Genomic DNA, 18,565 nt, shown 5'->3' with positions numbered 1-18,565 from the left:
AGCCACTCACATGCCAGCAGTATAATTTTTCATTAGTATTTAGCATGCAGCACAACTACTGCTCCAATCCTTAATAAGGAAAATATTAGGAAGTATCTTATTTGCTAAAATTTAGTTACATGTATAAACTACACTCTCTAGCAACATACTGACAGTGTATGAGATAATGAAGACAGTGCAATGCTTGAAACAAAGCACTCTTTCAGTAAGTCTGATATACTTTTGTGGTTCATGGGCTAGTCAGCTCACAACTCAGTGCTTTGAAGAAAAATTTAATGTCACCATAAATGTGGTATTTTTGTGTTTTAGTTTTAGAGGTATTCACCTTTCACTACTATGAAAGAAGAAATGATACGGGCCTCATAAGTGAAGCCACTGATGTTTTTCCACGTAATAAAATTAATGCGCACATATACATGCCCGAGTGCCCACTTGACACGAAACTTTTGCTGCTGACACTGTTTCTTACTTTTCCACTAGCTCAGTTTAAGCACAGATGTTATTGTTGTTCATTCATGTCCTGTGCTACAAACTGTTTCTTGCATAAGGCCATACAGGTGGACCGAGGTACACTTACATCGTCAAAGCATTACTTCAAACTATTCCATTTACACACTTGTTGAGCTGAGATTGACTAAGAATGCACTCTGCTGAAATTGCTTATTGATTTAAGTGAGGAACTGAACTGAACTACTTAACTTTAGATTGAATTGGATGGACTTAGTTCCAGAAGTGTGACAGCCACCAAAGAAAGTAATAAATCTAAACATTTAGCTGTAATGACTCATAAATGAATTGCATTGGTTTTGTGGAGACATATTAACATTGGGTGTAGGACATACCATATATGAAGTATTTCAATCGCATGTATTTCATTCCATAATAATTTCTAACTTCTATTTCCAGTTCCTTTCCTGTCGGTTCTATTGCTAGGGTTTGCCCCGTGAATTGCTATTAGTAAAGTACAGCATTGCTTAATCTTGGGGATACATGCTCAGATATTCCAGCAACTTATTAAAGCTAATATTCTTAATTACAAATATTTCATTGTTCATGAATTTACTACTTCCTTCATCACAATGATAATAAAAATGTTATTTATATGAATATCACTGTTTGGAAATATAGTTCTAAGGAATGTTTTACAGTGATGCAAATATTCTCAAAACTTCTGTCACTTCATGCACAAGGGAAGTTATTCAGTTTTATTGTTTGTTTGTAGGGCATACCACATTCAGTTTTATTGTTTGTTTGTAGGGCATTCCACAGGAGAATGGTGAAATCATACCTCAACCTCCCAGACTACATCTCAGTGCAGAAAAATTGGATTTTAGAGGAGCATTCCTAATGGACACCGGTGACCATATGATTATATATGTTGGGCGCAATGTTGCTCCTGAATTTTGTATAAACGCTCTTGGTGTTACAAGTTTTTCAATGATACCTGAAGACATGGTAAGTATAGTACAGTTTTTGATTTATCGTGATAAATATTTTCATATAAGAAAAGATAACTGGAAATAATCAAATGGCGAATTTAATTATTCAGACATTAAGATTCTGGAAATTGATTTCTGTAGATTTAATTCTCTGGAATTCTCAGCTGTCAGCCTATCAGACAACATTTCCGGAGCATGCTGATGTTAACTTCAGTCAAAAACCATATAGATTCTTATCCATTGACAAAGCTTTATATAATGTTGCAGTTTATACCCATTTTTGACTACCTAATGTCTGCACATTCTTCCCTGTCTGTTATGTTTCATCTCCCAGGGTACTTAATGTTTGTTGTCACCATGTTCTATAAACTGAGAGACTCTGGTTCCACTTCTAGTTAATTAAGTTAGTGCTTTAAACAGCAAGAAATGTATGGTTGTGAGGAAAGATATTTGCAGATACCTAGCCTCTGCACCTAGCAATACTAATGTTATATTTTGGTTTCATGCTAGTGAAATACACAGCAAGAAGGTAACGACTGGTAGGGTAGAAGTAGAGATGATTCTGTGTGTCAGAAGGCACTCTCCTAGTTTGCTCCCTGCCAGTTTTCCTCAGAAGGATGGTGGTGACCTGTTGTTACCGGTATTTATTTCCGTAAGTTACAATCTAAGTCACGACTCGCTGTTGACGTCGCTGTCGGATGAGCATCTTAAACGGCTTTCAGCCCACTCATTGTAGCTGACACCACATTCTCCATTCCTGGCCGGCTGCTGTTATGACAGTTCACCACCTGCAGTGGCTCCAGCACTGGCCATATCGCGATGCTGCAGCAGTGAGTGAGTGAAGGCGATGCGTGTGTTGGGCTGACGCACACCAATTTGGGAGCTGCTATGGCCCTTGCCGCTCACTGGCGTTCTTGTTCACCAGTTGAACTGTGATGATGGTTGTCATGTAGTATGATACTCTTGGCCTGCTGTTCAGGTAGCTCTGGTCAGTCCACCAAACTATCAAGAATGCTGATGTCCTGACCCGGGATGATAGGGAAGACACCCTGACCTGCCCATCTCTGACACTGGCAGGCTGTGGTGTACGCAACGAGTGATTATGGCAGAGTAGTCATCTCTTCCAGTAGCAGCTATCATTACCCAATAGTGTGCAGGAAATCTACAACAGACTTGTGCCAGACATCACTTTACTGTAATCAGGGAATCCATAGGTCTTCCTATTATGCAGATATCACTGGTTCTCTCTGCCATGCTTGTTTAATAAGTTTGAGAACTTGTTCATAAAAGCTCTTGGTATACGTTGTTGCACTAACAATGTTTTTTTCATTGCATAGCAAAGGTGACATGAGCTTGTCCAGCTGCTCTAATCTGGTACATTTCTGCTAAGGTCTGCTGTCTGGCTCGCCAGGAGGGTCCGTGTTATGTTTTTTCCTGATTCGCTATAGGTGGTCAAATGTTATTTTTTGCACCTGAGAAATATTGACAGTGCCGTAATGTAAGCGAGATAGTTTTCTTTGGGACTTAGAAAATTTTAACAGGTTGCTGCTTTGTACAAGGTTGGCATGCAACATACAACATAATCCCCTCCTCTAAAAAACTTGTCTTGAATTTCTAGGAAAAACAAAAAAATCTGAACCTTTAATATGAAATCTTGCTCTACTTAAAATATTCTTTACCAACTTGATCTATGTTACAATTTCTGTTTTTCTTCATGGTACAAGCCATTTCAGAGGGAACTTGTGTGGTTTTTAACTCTGCTTGTGTTGTTTTACATCTTAGGAAAAGGTATAAGATATAGTACTATGATTATACTACTGGCTGTTACACTGGTGGTAATCGTGTTCTGCTTTTGTTCACTGTGACAACTGTAAACATGTCTTAACATTTTATCAACAGCAATTTGCCTATTTTATGCATCAGTTAACTTCTCTGTGCCCTGTAGTACCATGGCATTTAATGTATAATAAATTTAATTGAAAACTAAAACAATGGAAAATTCCCATATTTTCCTGGATTTTTCCCAGATGAAAAAAATTCCCATATTTCCCAGTTGTCGCGGGAAAAAATTCAGAACGTAGAGTTGGCCATATTGACAAACATCCCAAACAGTCTTGCCAGTCAGATTTTCGTAGTACACTGAAATTGTGCTACATTCGAAGATGAACAATACGGAATGTGTATTTACTTCGTTGGATAATGTATGAAAATGCAGTGGTCGAAACTCGCGGCGGAGAAAAAAAGCTCGTCTTCCACTTTTTTAAAAAAATTTATTTACTGACGCAGAGGTTTTGGCGCCAGTATTTATCTTTGTGCCTACAAAGCATGCCTGCATAGCTCTACATATATTCGACGGCAGAAGTTAGTTGTGGCGGCACGTACGAACATTTTTCATAACTTCCGCTTGCTTTGCACTCGATTCTAAGCCGCAGGCGGTTTTTTGGATTACGAAAACCGGAAAAAAAGTGCGGCTTAGATTCGAGTAAATACGGTAAATTAAAATGTTTGGGGCAGATCTATTATATAGTTATACTCAAATCCCTTGTCATTTCATATAATCAACTGTCCTTCATACAGTTTATAATATACATACTGTAATTAGTAGTGCTGCTGTTGACAGTCTATCTATAGACACATCGAGTAAATTATGTAAATACTTGCAGTTAAATTATGAGACAATGAATTAAAAGGAATTGAGCAGTAATAAACATAAAATGAATTGTATTGGTACACAGGAAAGACGTTCACAACTTATTTGGTATCAGTGAGAAACGTAATATGTTCAGTAAAGTAACTTACAGTTCCGAAGAAAAGTGTTTTGAAGCAAATGTAATAAATTATAATTCTTATTTATTTTGAATATATGTTTTGCAAGTATTCCTGGGGCTAAGGTAATAAGTTGCAGCTGCTGCTAAACATAGCAGTTCATTTTCCATAGCAGAACACAGTGACATTCATAATACTGATAAAAATTGCTTGGCAAATCACATGTGTGTGGGGTGTCTAGGCAAATGTTGTGCATAGGAATGTATGGAGAATTTCTTAAATAACATTCAGAACTTAACCCTTTGAGCACCAACCACATAGAAAAATTTCAGACCCAGGGGACCAACCATTTGTGCCATTATTAAAATGTTACTGGCACATTTGTTTTTGTTGTATCTTAAAGGGTTGACACACATTAAGAGAGACCAATATTATCTGTGAAAGCTTAGCTTTTTGTGTCGATATACTGTATGTATATCAATTTAAACCATTAACTTTTTCCATGTGTGTGTTTCACTACTTAACAGTGATATTGCTATTGCCTGACTCTATCAGATGTCCTATGCTGTGAATATTTGCTGGCATTGGCTAGTGAGATCATGTGACATGAGCTATGATTGGCTGACCGAGGCTATCTCAATTTTGGTTTCTTGGAAGCTACTGTGTTGTATTTTTGTGGAATTTGTATTTATACTTCCACAATATGAAAATGTGCAGAGTACATGTTACCACACATCGAAGAGCTTTCCAAAACACATTGTTTTTTCTGGGTTTTGTATCCTAAAGTGCCAAGAAGTTAACAGTGGTGCATAAAACCTTTGCCATTCAAAGGATTGGTAACTTTTACAGCTCCAAAGGAAAGTATGTTGTTATTTAACATGGAAAAAGTGTATTTTCACCTGGGAAATAAGAGTGTTAGTAACTGGGAAACCCGGGAAAAATCCTGGATTTGCTCCCCTCCTCTTCCCACATAATTTAGAAAGGAAATATTCTGAAGGGATTTTCTTGCCAATACGGTGTTGGTTCTACCATAGTAATTACCGTAATACCCGTGATGGTCGTTCCTGTAGAACACTCGGGAGCTGTCGGATTCCCCAAAAATAGGTGTACTTCTCACAACCGGTTATCTGTTTGAACTACACGTGCAGGATCAATAGTAATAATTTCAATAATACACTTACCAGGGTCTTCTACTGATAGAACTACGTGCATTTCCCATTGTTTAGACGCAAGTAATCCTGCATTAACCAAGAATTTAATCCAGCTGCCAGTAAAACTCCATCCAACTGAATATGTTTGAATCATATAACATCCAAATTGTGACTTAAAGCTAGTTACTGGGAATTGCGTGATTGATTTTGTGTGAGAGATTGATTGTGTGTGTGTGTGTGTGTGTGTGTGTGTGTGTGTGTGTGTGTGTGTGTGTGTGTAATGATGTGCTTGATGTGCTGCAGACCTGTAGGAAATTCCTTTACTGCTTGCAGTAAACCTTGCAAAAATCTTTTTGGTGACAACAGCGCAGTGCTTAACTATTTATGCGTAACATGGTGGACAGCTTCTTGAATTTTTTCCAGTTCTGTTCTAATATTACTGTAACTGTTTGATAATTCTCTCATTAGCTTGGCTATCCCAACTTTGCTATTTAATATTTTCGGTTGATTCTATATTATACCTAAGTCCTTCTTCATGGTAATCATTCTATCATTAGGATATGGCTGTAATTTAGTTGTTATATTTTGGTTACATTTAACAATCCTTACTTTCAACTTGTAATTTATGATGAGTGGTCCAAATCACTGTTGTTTCTGTACCTCCTACTACTTCTTGCTCTTGATCTATTGCACTTGACCTATTGCACTATTCAAACTTGAAATATTGTCAACTGCTGTGCCAAACACAGTTTTTCGCAGTTTACCACCCACATTCAGCCGTCCTCTCTTCCGCTGTACTAGAGAATATGGGGTTGTACCATTTACTTGCTGCAGCTGCTCTCTCTCTATCCCCTATCATACTGCCACGTTTTGCTTCCTGTAGCACTCCTAAGAACATATCTTGCAACCTTTTCACTACATTCCTTACCTCCCAGATGTCGAAAGTCAGTCTCAATGACCAGCTGTATTTCGTGAGGACTACATCCAGCTGCTGTGGAACAAAACCCCATCCAGCGAAGGCTGGTTGACAATTTCTTCTGCTCTGAAGATGAGCAAGATTGTAACACTCGCTAAACTCCATCTAAGCATTATCCTCACAATCACCTACAGAAAATATTTTACATATACTACTTCTCTCCTTAAAAAAAATGGGAATACAACAAAAAATACCTACATTCCTAAGTACATTACATGGATCAATGAATACAAAGAAAAAATCCTACCATTACTTATGTGTTTTTACGTATCAGACTATGTTTACCTTTGTCCCAACCTGTACAGCCTATTTGTGATATTTATTTACTCTTTTGCTTCTTAATTCTAGTACTTGGCATTTTGCCTGGTACTTGAGGAAAGGAATCTAAATCCCCTCAAAAAGATTTAATATTACAGATGTGAACTACTGAAGTTCATCTTGGTAATCATAACTTTCGTGTTGGCCCGTTTTATCTTTTGCCAGACACTCTTCAGTTTTTGCAAATACCTTGATGTGTTCACCTTCTTTCTTGTAAGCTGATAACCCTTTTCCTGTATGAGTTTTTGAATTGTAGGCAATAACTACAAAATCTAAATATTTGTCCCAGTCGAGGCGTTCAGCAGTCACATAATGGCTTAGCATATTTGATACAGTCCTATGAACTCTTTCCATACCGTGTTGAATGTGGGTAGAGTGCACTCATACATAATTTCTTAACTTTCAGTAACCGACACAACTGCTTAATGACATCAGACATGAAATTTGCCCCTTATTCTGTAATAATCATTTGCAGTACCCCAAATTTCAGCATCCAATGATTTACCATAGCGTGAGCTACTGTACTCACTTTCTGATCTGGTATTGCTACCGTTTTTAAATACGTTGAGAAATGATCAATAATTGTTAATACATACATGTTACCTGATTGACTGATGTGAAGCAGTCCCAAAGTATTGGCTCCTATCATTTGAGATGCTTAGTTGGACTCTAGTGGTCTTTGTAATTGTATCTGTTGGTGACATAAATCAGCACATTGTACACATGGAATACTGTTCTTGACATACTGCTGAACATCAGCGCGTTGTGTCCTCCACCAGAACCTTTCTGGTACTCTTCTATCCATTATTCTCTTACTCCTATTGTCCAATAATATATAATCATTTACTTGCCTTAATACTTCCGTCCCCAAAGCTGCTTAAAGTATGACAAGTGGTCCACACTTGGTTGATGTACACAATATCCCATGTTATATGACAGACTGTGGCTATTTGTGATACACCAGGCACTCTTAATGATTTTATTTAGATCTTTAACATCAAACCCAGAGACTTGCAGTGACCCAGTCTTCCTACTAACTGTGTCAGCATTTATGTGTTTAACACATGGTTCGTGGATTACATCATACTGAAAGTCATTTAGATTCAAAGGATCTTACAGCGCTAGTAGCTGTTTTAAAGCTGCATGATCAGTAATCATTGTGAACTTAAATCCTTATGGATACCATCTGAAATAAGAAACACTACGTATTTGTGCAAACATCTCTTTTGCAGAGGTAGAATAATTTTGCTCAGCCTTATTAAGCTGATGAGATGCATATGTGGTGGGATATTCTTTCCTGTCAAGAATAACTTACGAAACTGACAGTCGGTAGTGTTTACACCCGTCAGCACTTGCATTCTTTTGAATCAGAATTATTATATTGTTCTCAAAGTCCGCGGATATTTTGCCTGTGTCATATATCTTAGCTATGAGGTGGAATAATTTTGTCATGTCAGGCTCTTCCAAGTATAACAATAAAGTTACATAGTTGTTTGTTTGTTTGTTTGTTTGTTTGTTTTGTAGGGGCTCATCAGCAGTAATAGTACACATTCACACTGCCACATCACAGTACCGTGGTGTGCTGCCACAACAAAATGTTGCTGTCCATTGATAAGATGGAGATGGGTAGCACCATTTTGTCCTGGCTCCTTTAGTGGCATGCTGTGGTAGTGTTGCACAGGGATGTCAGTGTGTACAGCAAACAAACAGAAAACTGAACAAATGGTCCTCAGGGGAGATGTTGGATGTTATCGTGAAGTTACCACCATATTTCTTTGATGAAACTGATCAACACAATGTGCGACAAACATGTTCGTCTCATCAGAGGGTGTTAGTCAGTTGCGCTGATGAAATATTGTGCGACTTTAGGAATGATGTCAAACATCTCAACCGAGAACCATTTATATGACTAGTCTGTCGGAAAAGCCTCAAGCAACAGATATGAAAAGTTAATTGCGTAACTTTACTTTTTTGGTGGATTGTTTAAAACTTAGTTTTCTCTATGTATTTCCTCAATTATCTTAAATATAGGTAATTATTGGAAAGAGTTACTCAGATGCAAATTAATACTGTAGAACATTCAGTTTTCTGCTTTCCATTTGTAATAAATTGAATAACTCTCCTTTTTTCTGTTTAACTAAAATGGCAACAACAGTGTTGGATTTCTATTGAAGAAATTGGGTAAAAAAGTTTCCACAACAAATGGGCTACTTGTTAAATCATCCTAAAATGTGGGAGTGATACATCAATCCCCACTTAGCATGCATGCTGCTCAACCAGAGCAGCATGTTTAATTGTTTCTCTTCTGACTCCACCTTGAGGGGCCTAGCCATATAGGAATAATATTTGGATAAGCTGAAAATGTAAGGGTATATTAGAGACATTTAGTGCATTGCACAGAACTTATTATGGACATTTTGAAATAGTTTTGTGAATAACCTTGAAGACTTACTGCAAAGCCAGTTAGAAGTCCCTTAATCAAATACTAGAGGGTTTGATTAATTGAAAGACACACAAACAAGACTGGAAACTCGGCTAGCTTTCAGCCGACTCCTTTTCTGAGCGAGGGTGTGCCCCCCTCTCCACATATGCACACCTACATGACTACATTGTGCCAGCAGACTACAAGGTGTGATGAAAATGTAACAGGAAATTTTTAATTTTGTGTGTCTTATACACCTGATTTTCAATTTTTTAAAATCCTGTTGACACACATTTTTGTGAAATCTTGTTGGTACACTTTTTCGTGATGTGTGTTGGTATTTTCAGCTCGGTTGACTTTACTGTTGACGGTTGAAAAGGTTACTCATGGTTTAGAGTGCTCAGAGCATTTTGACTTTTAAAAAAGATTGATCGAAGAATGTGCATTAAATTTTACTTGAAAAATTTAGTAAAATGCAGCACCACATGTAAAATGTTGACTGTGGCTTTTGGTATATCCACTATGAGTAAGATAGGAGTTAACAAGTGGTATAAACATTTCAAAGAGAGCCGAGAAGATATTGGAGGTACCAACTTCCCTGGATGCATTAGAACATAAAACACTTGAAGACAATGAAAATGGTTCTGGAAAATCACCAAATCACTATGAGAAAGGTTGTTAATGATGTCGGCATTGTCTTTTGGCTTGCGTCAACCCATTTTTGTTGATGTTTTGGGCATGGAACTTATAGCAGCAAAGTTCATTCCAAAATTGTTGAATTTTGACCAAAAATGATATCATGTAGACAGCACTCAGAAATTGCTGAATGAAGTTGACAATGATCCAGAACTTCTAAAGAAGGTTACAATAGTTGATGAAACATAGGTATGTAGGTATGACATCAAAACCAGGGTGCAATCTTCCCAGTGGAAACTGTCAGCGAATCTGGTCACATGTGAAGGTTCTTCTCACTGTTTTCCTCAATTACAATGCGATAGTGCATCATGAGTTCCTGCCTTATGGTCATATGGTCAATAAGGAATACTACCTGGAAGTTAGCACCATTTGCTTGAAGCAATCCGAAGAAAACAACCAGAATTGTGGCCAAACCACTCGTGGAACTTGCATCACAATAATGCTCCTGCTCACACCTTAATGCTTGTTCATGATTTTTTGAGTTTTTGGCAAAAATCAAAACTGTCATTTTGCCTCGGCAACCATATTCGCTGGATATGGGGCCCCTGCTGCTTCTTTCTATTCCTGAGGCTGAAGAGAACCATGAAAGGACATTATTTTGTCACCATTGGTGAGATAGAGATTCGTTGAGGGAGCTGAACACCGTGACAAAAAATTAGTTCCAGAAGTGCTTCTGAGATTGGAAAAAGAGCTGGCTTAAGTGTATTATAACTGAGGGGGATTATTTTGAAGGTGACAAAGTTGATGTTGATGAATAAAGAACCTTCAAGAGAAACAAAAATTCCAGATACTTTTTGATGACACCTCGTACTTAGTGCCAGTGCTATAGCTCTGGAGTTTAACTGGGGTGAAGTCTTGTCAGATAGTGGAGGGGGGGGGGGGGGAGAATTAGGAAAGTGTGTCTGATGGCTAGAAATTAGATACAGCAGATGCGTGATGTGGAATGGGTAGGCGGCAGATGCACAAGATAGGAAACGAACATACGGACACTGGAACCATTGAATTAGTGTAGTGCACAAAGGCAATGGATGTGGAGGAGTGAATTGAGAAGGAGGAGGCAGAACAGAACAGAGGAAAGGAAAAGTTCGTGGTAGAGGGTGTCATTCTAGGATGAGTGAATTGAGGACCTAGGACAAGGGTAGGGATGGGAGTAGATCAGGGACTAGCAGAGATTGAGGCCAGGAGGATTGCAGTATTGAATGATGTGTTGCAAGGGATAACTCCCATCTGTGTAATTTAAAGAAGCTGGTGTTGTTTTTTTTTGGGGGGGAGGGGGGGGTTGAGTATCCAGGTGGTGTAGGTTGTGAAGTAGCCATTGAAATCATCATGTTGTGCTCGGCACTGTGTTCCACCACTGGATGGTTAACTCTACTCTCCACCACAGTTTAGTGGTGGCCATGGATTCAGGAGGGCAGTTGACAGGTGGTCAGGCACATACAAAATACTTTTCAGAAATTGCAGCAGAGCTAGTACATGGCATGGCTACTTTCAGAGGTGGCCCCACCTATAGTGGGATAGGATAAGCTTGTGACAGGACTGGATTGAGATGTGCTTGGGTGGCTGTACCAGACAAGTTCTGTACATTGATCTTTGTGGCATAAAAATGGACCTCTATGCATGATGGTCAATACCACTTTGGGAAGGGCAGTTAGATTGTTCCTCGTTTCTGGTCACAGTGATAAATAGCTAAAGCCTCATACACTCATAAAAGCAGTTTTTTTACCCAATGCATTACGAAACATTGTTATTGATAAGTGAGATAGCTACAAAAGAAATTTTTATGCCTACTATTCTAACTACTACTACGCAATTTACCCAGAGAGTTGTTCCCTGCATGCTTCACTACAGAGCACTGCTCTTAACATAATTTTGTGATACAGCCATTGGGTTCAGATGGGTATAATACTGGAATTAACTAATGGGCTAATGAGTACAACAATGGAACTGAGGAACTTACTTGTGATATGTGTCTCTGTAATAGTGTAGGCTGTGTAAAAAATAAGATCTGTGTTTTAAAGTTTTACTTTGTTAACATTTGTTTTACATATAAACTCACAATTTTTATTTTCTGAATGGCTGTAATTAATATATTTGCATTATTTTCATTGTTATTGTTTTAATGTTACAGTATGAGCTACCAGAGCTTGAAACGATAGAATCTGGAAGGTTACGTAGATTTATTAACCATCTTCAGTCGGAGAAGCCGGTACCTGCAACTTTAGAAGTTATAAGGTAATAAAGTGAGGAAATCATGTTACGTATGTTTTGTCATGTGAAATATGTTGTACTTCTGAGTCTCTGCTCCAAGCAGTAAAGCTGGCTGTTTGAGATCTGGTCCATTATGTAGAGTTGGGGTCTTTTCAGCATATGAGTGGGCTAGCTGGTAATGTGGTAATGGGGAGAGGGGTTCCAATTGTCCCAGATGAAAATAAAGTGTGTGTGTGTGTGTGTGTGTGTGTGTGTGTGTGTGTGTGTGTGTGGGTGGGTGGGTGGGTGGGGGCGAGAGAGAGAGAGAGAGAGAGAGAGAGAGAGAGAGAGAGAGAGAGGGGGGGGGGGGTTCAGCTTGCTTAAAGGAAAAATGAGAAAAAGAAAGGCATTCATAGGTTTTGAGATTGCAAGAGGGGTGGATGTGGAAGGGGGTGGGATTATTTTGATCTGTAATGATTTCTGAAAGAATTAAGGAAGCATCATGTCAGTGTTGGTTGAGATCATGAAGGTGTCATCAATAAATTCGTACAACATAATCAAATTTGGATTTTGATGGATAGGAAAGATTGTTGTAGATATACTATGACTACTGTGGCACAGGAGTGCCCATGACTGTGCTACTGGCGTATGGGTTTTCTGTCCTTTAAATGAGAAGCAATTGCTTGTAACTTGAGTTTGATGGCAATAAAGCCATGTTTGGGAAAACATTAACATGTTGGAAGGTGTTATTAGTAGACATGTGGATCATAAAGTGATCATGTACAGAAACAGTGGAGAAATTTTAGGGAAAGTTATTCGGGTTTTAGATTTGGATGTCTGGGATATGTTTAAGAGGCTGAAAATGTTGGTCTGCAAGGACAGTGGTAAAATCAGAGCCATCCAATGAAACATATTGTGATCTTCAAGGTAATTGTGTTTTGCATACCAGAGCACAGCATTCATTTCTGAGAGGAAGTAGATAAAAGACCCATGTCCTTCTCCACACATCCCACACATTTTCCCCTTTCTGTCACTAGTTTTAGTCTTTCTACACTAGTCTAGATGTAGTAGTATTTTCTTACACAGTTAATATTTTGTCATGTTGTGTGTTACAGGGATGACAGCCCTCGCCGTGGGAAGTTTCTAGAACGACTCATAGAGGACCGTACAGAATCGGCATTATCTTACTACGAGTTCCTGCAACACCTGAAGTCAAACATAAAGTGATCTTATACAGAACACAGCACATTCACAACATTAAACAGCTGACACTTGTTAGCAAGGCTCTAAACATCAGATTTATGCATTGTGTATAATGTGTTGTGCATTAAAGCTTTTGAGTTCATGGACAATTACTCGTGCTGGGCACTCGTTCGGATACAGATGAGACATGATTACAGTATAGGAATTTGCTGCAGTTTCTTTAAGTTGTGGGCCATCTTGGCTTTTTCTGTTGTTTGTGCTCTATTAAACCACTTGATAGCAGAGTGCACATACAGTGACAACATTGTTGCAACATTTTTGCCATTCTGTTTCTTCATATCTGATAGTTAAAAAAGTGAATATTCTTGAGCTGTTCTTGACTCAGTGAAGATATCATCAGCTAACTAGGGAACATTTCAGAAGCAAATGGAAAAAAATTCTTCAGCTTTAAAAACTTAAATGACTATGGTGTTGTGATGCCTGAGATTCTCTTTTGCCCAAAGAGTTTATGTAGTCTGATTCTTGTTTTTGCTGAGTGAAGGAAAAGACTATAGTGTACAATGTGGTGAATATTTATGAATGTGTTTGTCTGTAAAGAATGATACTTTTAGGGCAGGGACAAACTTTGTTTAACTGTAGAATATATATAATTTTGTTAAATGTAGATGTTTTTGCTGTTTGTACTTTGTTAAAGAATTGTTGTGTAAATGGTAGAAATGAAAATGGATAGAAAGTTTCATGTCAAATCTGGAAGCAACGTCCGGTTAATCTCCCAGTTCGTATGTCCCATATTTCTGTGGAGCTCATACATCTTAACAGAGGATATAGTTTTTAAAGGAAGAAAAGATCAATTTTTTTTATTCTAGTCACCTATAGACTAATTTACTACCTTTTATTGGTGTGAAGTCCTGTGTGTCCACTGGCTGCAAACCTTTTACAGTATACTGTGTTGAAATTTTTTTAATGTGTTGTACAGTGGCATTTTTTGAATCACTCTGGGTTGTATTATCTGTATTGAATACCGTGGTAGACTGTTTAGGGTCCAGAATTTTATCACCTCTTCAAAAGATTGTGTTTGTTATATAATTCCTCACAAAAGATTTTCATTTTTTGCATGGTTGGGATGTTTTTTAGTTATTCTTTCATGTTTGACATGTTTTAAGAAGAGTTTGAATGTAATATATTGTGATTATTATAAAATTTGTATCAGATATTGTACTACAAAACTGAATTGGTCAGAAGCTTTTTTATATTCTACTTATGGTTCACTATCAGGGGAGTAATGTAATGACCAGAGTTATATAAAACTGTTGATCTGTGGATTTTGTTACTGGATTGTCCACATGCCATTACAAAATCAAAAATTTGGCTATAATAAATTAAATTATCACTTATTCTTTAAACATGAATTATCAGTTACTGATTTTAAATAATGAACAGGAACGTCATTTAATTTAGTTGTGTGAACTATGAGGATGAAGAAAAGCTGGGAATAGTATATTTGAAGAGAATGACGTACTGTGTGTGATAGTTCTAGGAAGGTCTGTTATATTTTTCACTTGATAGGAATGTTGTTCTCTGCACTTCACATACAACAAAATGAAGATCTGCAAGGAGAGAAATGTGAAGTGGTAACATGAAGGTCTGTAGAAGGTGTTGTGTGAAGAGTGTGTGCTGTGGTTAGTAGATGCTCCAACTTTTGAAATTTTGAAAGTATTAGTAACATGTCATTGCATTTAAGTAAGACATACCTTCAAAACTATTATGAAGCCTTTGTATCATCTTACCTCAATTATGGATACTTACTGTTTGGATTTGTTAGTCCATCATATCTAAAGATGTCGAATGCAGTCCACCATAAGGAATTAGGCCTTTCAGTTATCATCTTTGTGTTGAGTCTAAAAGTCACCAGTTGCCATTAGTTGGTGGTTCCTTAGTTTGTTGCAGGTGTATGAAATGTGTTCATTATGCACCAGTATGGCATACTGCTGGTCACTCAAACATGATATGACAAAAAAAACCACATTATTATTATTATTATTATTATTATTATTATTATTTGAAGAGTCTGGCTTGTCACGCTGCCGTCGGGCCCTTGCTCCTTTGATAGTTAGAGAAACTCATACAAGACAGTGTAGTGCGATTATGCACTTCAGCACGTTACAAATACATGGCTTTCTGCCGTGCTATTTTTCCCTTTGTGTGTTGTCTGTTTTGTGATACAGTAGTCTGAAATTTGCATTCATCAGTTGTGAAATGATTTCTTGATAGTATTAGCTTTGTGAATAAGTGGCATTTAAAATCTTTTAATTTGAATAGTAGTTGATAAATTTATTTATGATTCAGGCATTAACAGCAATTTTTATCCTAAATTTTATGAGACAAAGTTTCTGGTGATGGAAATATAGAGCAAAGTTCAACAAGTGGTGTAGATGCACCATGACCAACAAAATTGGCTGCAAACATATCACAAAAGAACATTAGTACAAATCAGATAAAACTTCTGATTCAGCTCCACATATTCCAAAAAATGTAGACTTTGTTCCATAAAATTACTGTGATGCACATGTGTGTCACGAAACTGACAAGAATACACTGAAGCTACAGAATGTGACGCAAATCTTATGTCGCTGTGGTTATTTTGACGTTGCAAATAATAAAACAAGATTTGCTACAGTTGCACTGGAGCAAGAGCAGCTGTATTCGAGCATCAATCATTTTGTGAAACAACAGTTAGTGAAAGAACAACATTGATTTCATGGTTTACACAGTTCACAGACAACACAAAATGATGAATTGAAGAAAATTTTTAAAGATTTCTTTGCCAAGCCAGGCTATTGTACTGCTGAATATCTAAAGGAATTTAGAGGGAAGAATCCTTTAAAATGTTGTATAGTGTTTATCAGAGGAAAAACAGTGAAAAAGTGTCACTCTGTTTTTACCAGAAACTTTCAAACTGTACCACACCAATACAAATTTCAGAACCTACATAGTAACACAAAGTTTCTAAAATACACATTCCAGATGCTTAGTCTTCTATATAAATAAAAATGTAAGCATGTTTGTGTTCAGAATCTTAAATCTCCGAAAGATCTTCACCAATCATTTCCAAATTTTGATGCAACATTGCATTTTTTTAATACAAATTTTTAAAATATGCATAATACAGGGTGTCCCACACAAACCTCCCTGATTTCAAAGACCCAGGGAAAAAACACAGTAGATACAACAGTGAAAAATGAACCACATTGTAGAGCATCTCAAAGAATTTATTTATTTATCATCAATACCTCTCTACATGTGAACTATTTGTAGCACGAAGAATATCGAGTCTATATTTAATTTCTTGCCAAGTTCTTTGCAACATTTCCTCTGTTATTGTTGCAATCGCATTAGTGTTATGATGTCACAGTGTAGGAATATCGTCCACTTTGGTCGCACACATGTGGTCCTTCACGAGTCTCCGCATGAAGAAATCAAGCAATGTAATTTCAGGTGAACGTGGTAGCGAGGCAATGAGTCCGATCCAATGATTGGGAAATTTCCTATCCAGGAACTTGCGAACAGCCGTTGACCAATGGGGCAGAGCTCCATCTTGTTGAAAAATGATGTTGGGTTGCAAGTCTTGTATCTACTCCAACATGTTCAGATACGCTGACCCATTCACTGTTTGTTCCACAAAGAAGAACGGTCCAACAATCCTGTCGTGCAGTAGCCTGCACCAAATGTTTAGTTTAGGGCTGTCATGAATATGTTCAATGACAATGTGCAGCTTTTGCAAACCCCAAATCTGAACATTATGCCTATTAATCCTTCCTGATAAATGAAAGGTTGCCTCATCTAAGAATAAACACTTTTCCAGGAAGCTGGCATCCAAATCAATACACTGCAGCATATCCGCAACAAATTGTTGTCGGCGTGGTTTGCCATACGACATCAGATATTGCAGAATTTGCGCTTTGTAAGCACACATACGAAGACGCTGGTGAACTACGTGATGCAGTGTTGATCGCGGTACTTCAAGTTGCGTAGATGTGTGACGAATTGACTTACATGGACTTCTGAGAAATGTTTGTCTGATGCCCTCCACTGTCGCTTCTGAAACTCCATAATGTGCACCGCCAGAATGTTTCAGAAAACTTCCTGTTGCCAGAAACTTCCTATCCCATTCCTTAATTGTTTTCATGTCAGGTGGATCACATTCATACACACTGCGATAATTTCTTTGCACAGTAATCGGCGATTTTGTTTCTGCTTTTGTGCGCTGCTGTGGAGTCGCCATATTCACTTCATGCAACCATGCTGCACTCTGGCGACGATACTTGGCAGTCCCGATGTGGGAATATAAATTCTTTGAGATACTCTACAATGTGGTGCATTTTTCATTCTCTTATTTACTGTGGTTTTTCTCTCCCGGGTCCTTGAAATCAGGGAGGTTGGAGTGGGACACCCTATATATAAATAGATATGTAATACGTGAAAGGGGAAATGTTATTACCAAAAATCTCAAAAAATACTTGGCCACTTTACTCCAGGTTTTTTCACATTACTGTAATAAACATATGGATGTCTTCCCCCCTCTCAAATCTGTGTGCCCACACACACACACACACACACACACACACACACACACACACACACACACATTGAAACAGGAGATTGCAGTAACAATACAAAAGTCTCAGGGTCTGAAGGGGGGAGGGAATAGGAGATGGGCAGAGGGATGGGATGAAATGTGGAAAGGAGGAGAGTGGGTTGGGGGATGGGGGCATGGGAGGGAGGTGGAGGGGGGGGGGGCAGAGAGAGAGAGAGAGAGAGAGAGAGAGAGAGAGAGAGAGAGAGAGAGAGAGAGGAGATGGACGAAGGGAGGGGAAGAGGAGGTTAGGACATATATACAATTCCCATACATATTTATATTAGAAAGTGTGCTCTCTCTTTTTTTTTTCTTTACCCAGTAAACCTAACTGAGCCACAGCAATGCAGGATCAGGAACAGCTTGCAATTTTATGAATTTTAAACGGTTTGGGGGGATCATGTGTGTGCATTCAATTTTTGTCGGCTGAGCACCCACTTAAATTTTACTCCTGTGATACTTCTACTGGCTATTTATTTATTTTGTCCGGAAATAATTTTTAGTACATTGTTTGTTCTTATTATTTAGGTCAAGGGATCACGATAATTAATTTATGAATACAGTACTCATTGTGACCACATGATAGACACAATCAAAGTACATAATAGTATAAACTGATGTACTACGTTTCTTGTACATATTTTAGAAGTAGTTATCAAATGAGACCACATGATCAACGCAATCAAAGTAAATTATAACATGTAAATGAAGGTTACTTATTATGGTGTTCCAGAAATTCACAAGCAGAGTAGAAGCAGTGGTCAAGCAAGAACT

General features: G+C 37.9%; 1 protein-coding gene across 1 annotated transcript in view; it reads left to right on the top strand.

Moving 5' to 3' along the window:
- Nucleotides 1-15,153, top strand: part of LOC126100202 (protein transport protein Sec24A) — a 150,929-nt gene extending 135,776 nt beyond the window's left edge. The window contains exons 19-21 of the mRNA XM_049910762.1: nt 1,258-1,455; nt 11,897-12,000; nt 13,071-15,153. Of these exons, the coding sequence (XP_049766719.1) occupies nt 1,258-1,455; nt 11,897-12,000; nt 13,071-13,182 (414 nt within the window). The 3' untranslated portion in view covers nt 13,183-15,153. The remainder of the gene's footprint in view (nt 1-1,257; nt 1,456-11,896; nt 12,001-13,070) is intronic.
- Nucleotides 15,154-18,565: the final 3,412 nt, after the last annotated feature.

This window comes from Schistocerca cancellata, chromosome 9, assembly GCF_023864275.1.
Source record: "Schistocerca cancellata isolate TAMUIC-IGC-003103 chromosome 9, iqSchCanc2.1, whole genome shotgun sequence".
In the NCBI taxonomy this organism is placed as follows: Eukaryota; Metazoa; Arthropoda; class Insecta; order Orthoptera; family Acrididae; genus Schistocerca; species Schistocerca cancellata.
Note: the sequence above shows the minus strand (reverse complement) of the source record. Positions and strands in the feature narration are given on the sequence as shown.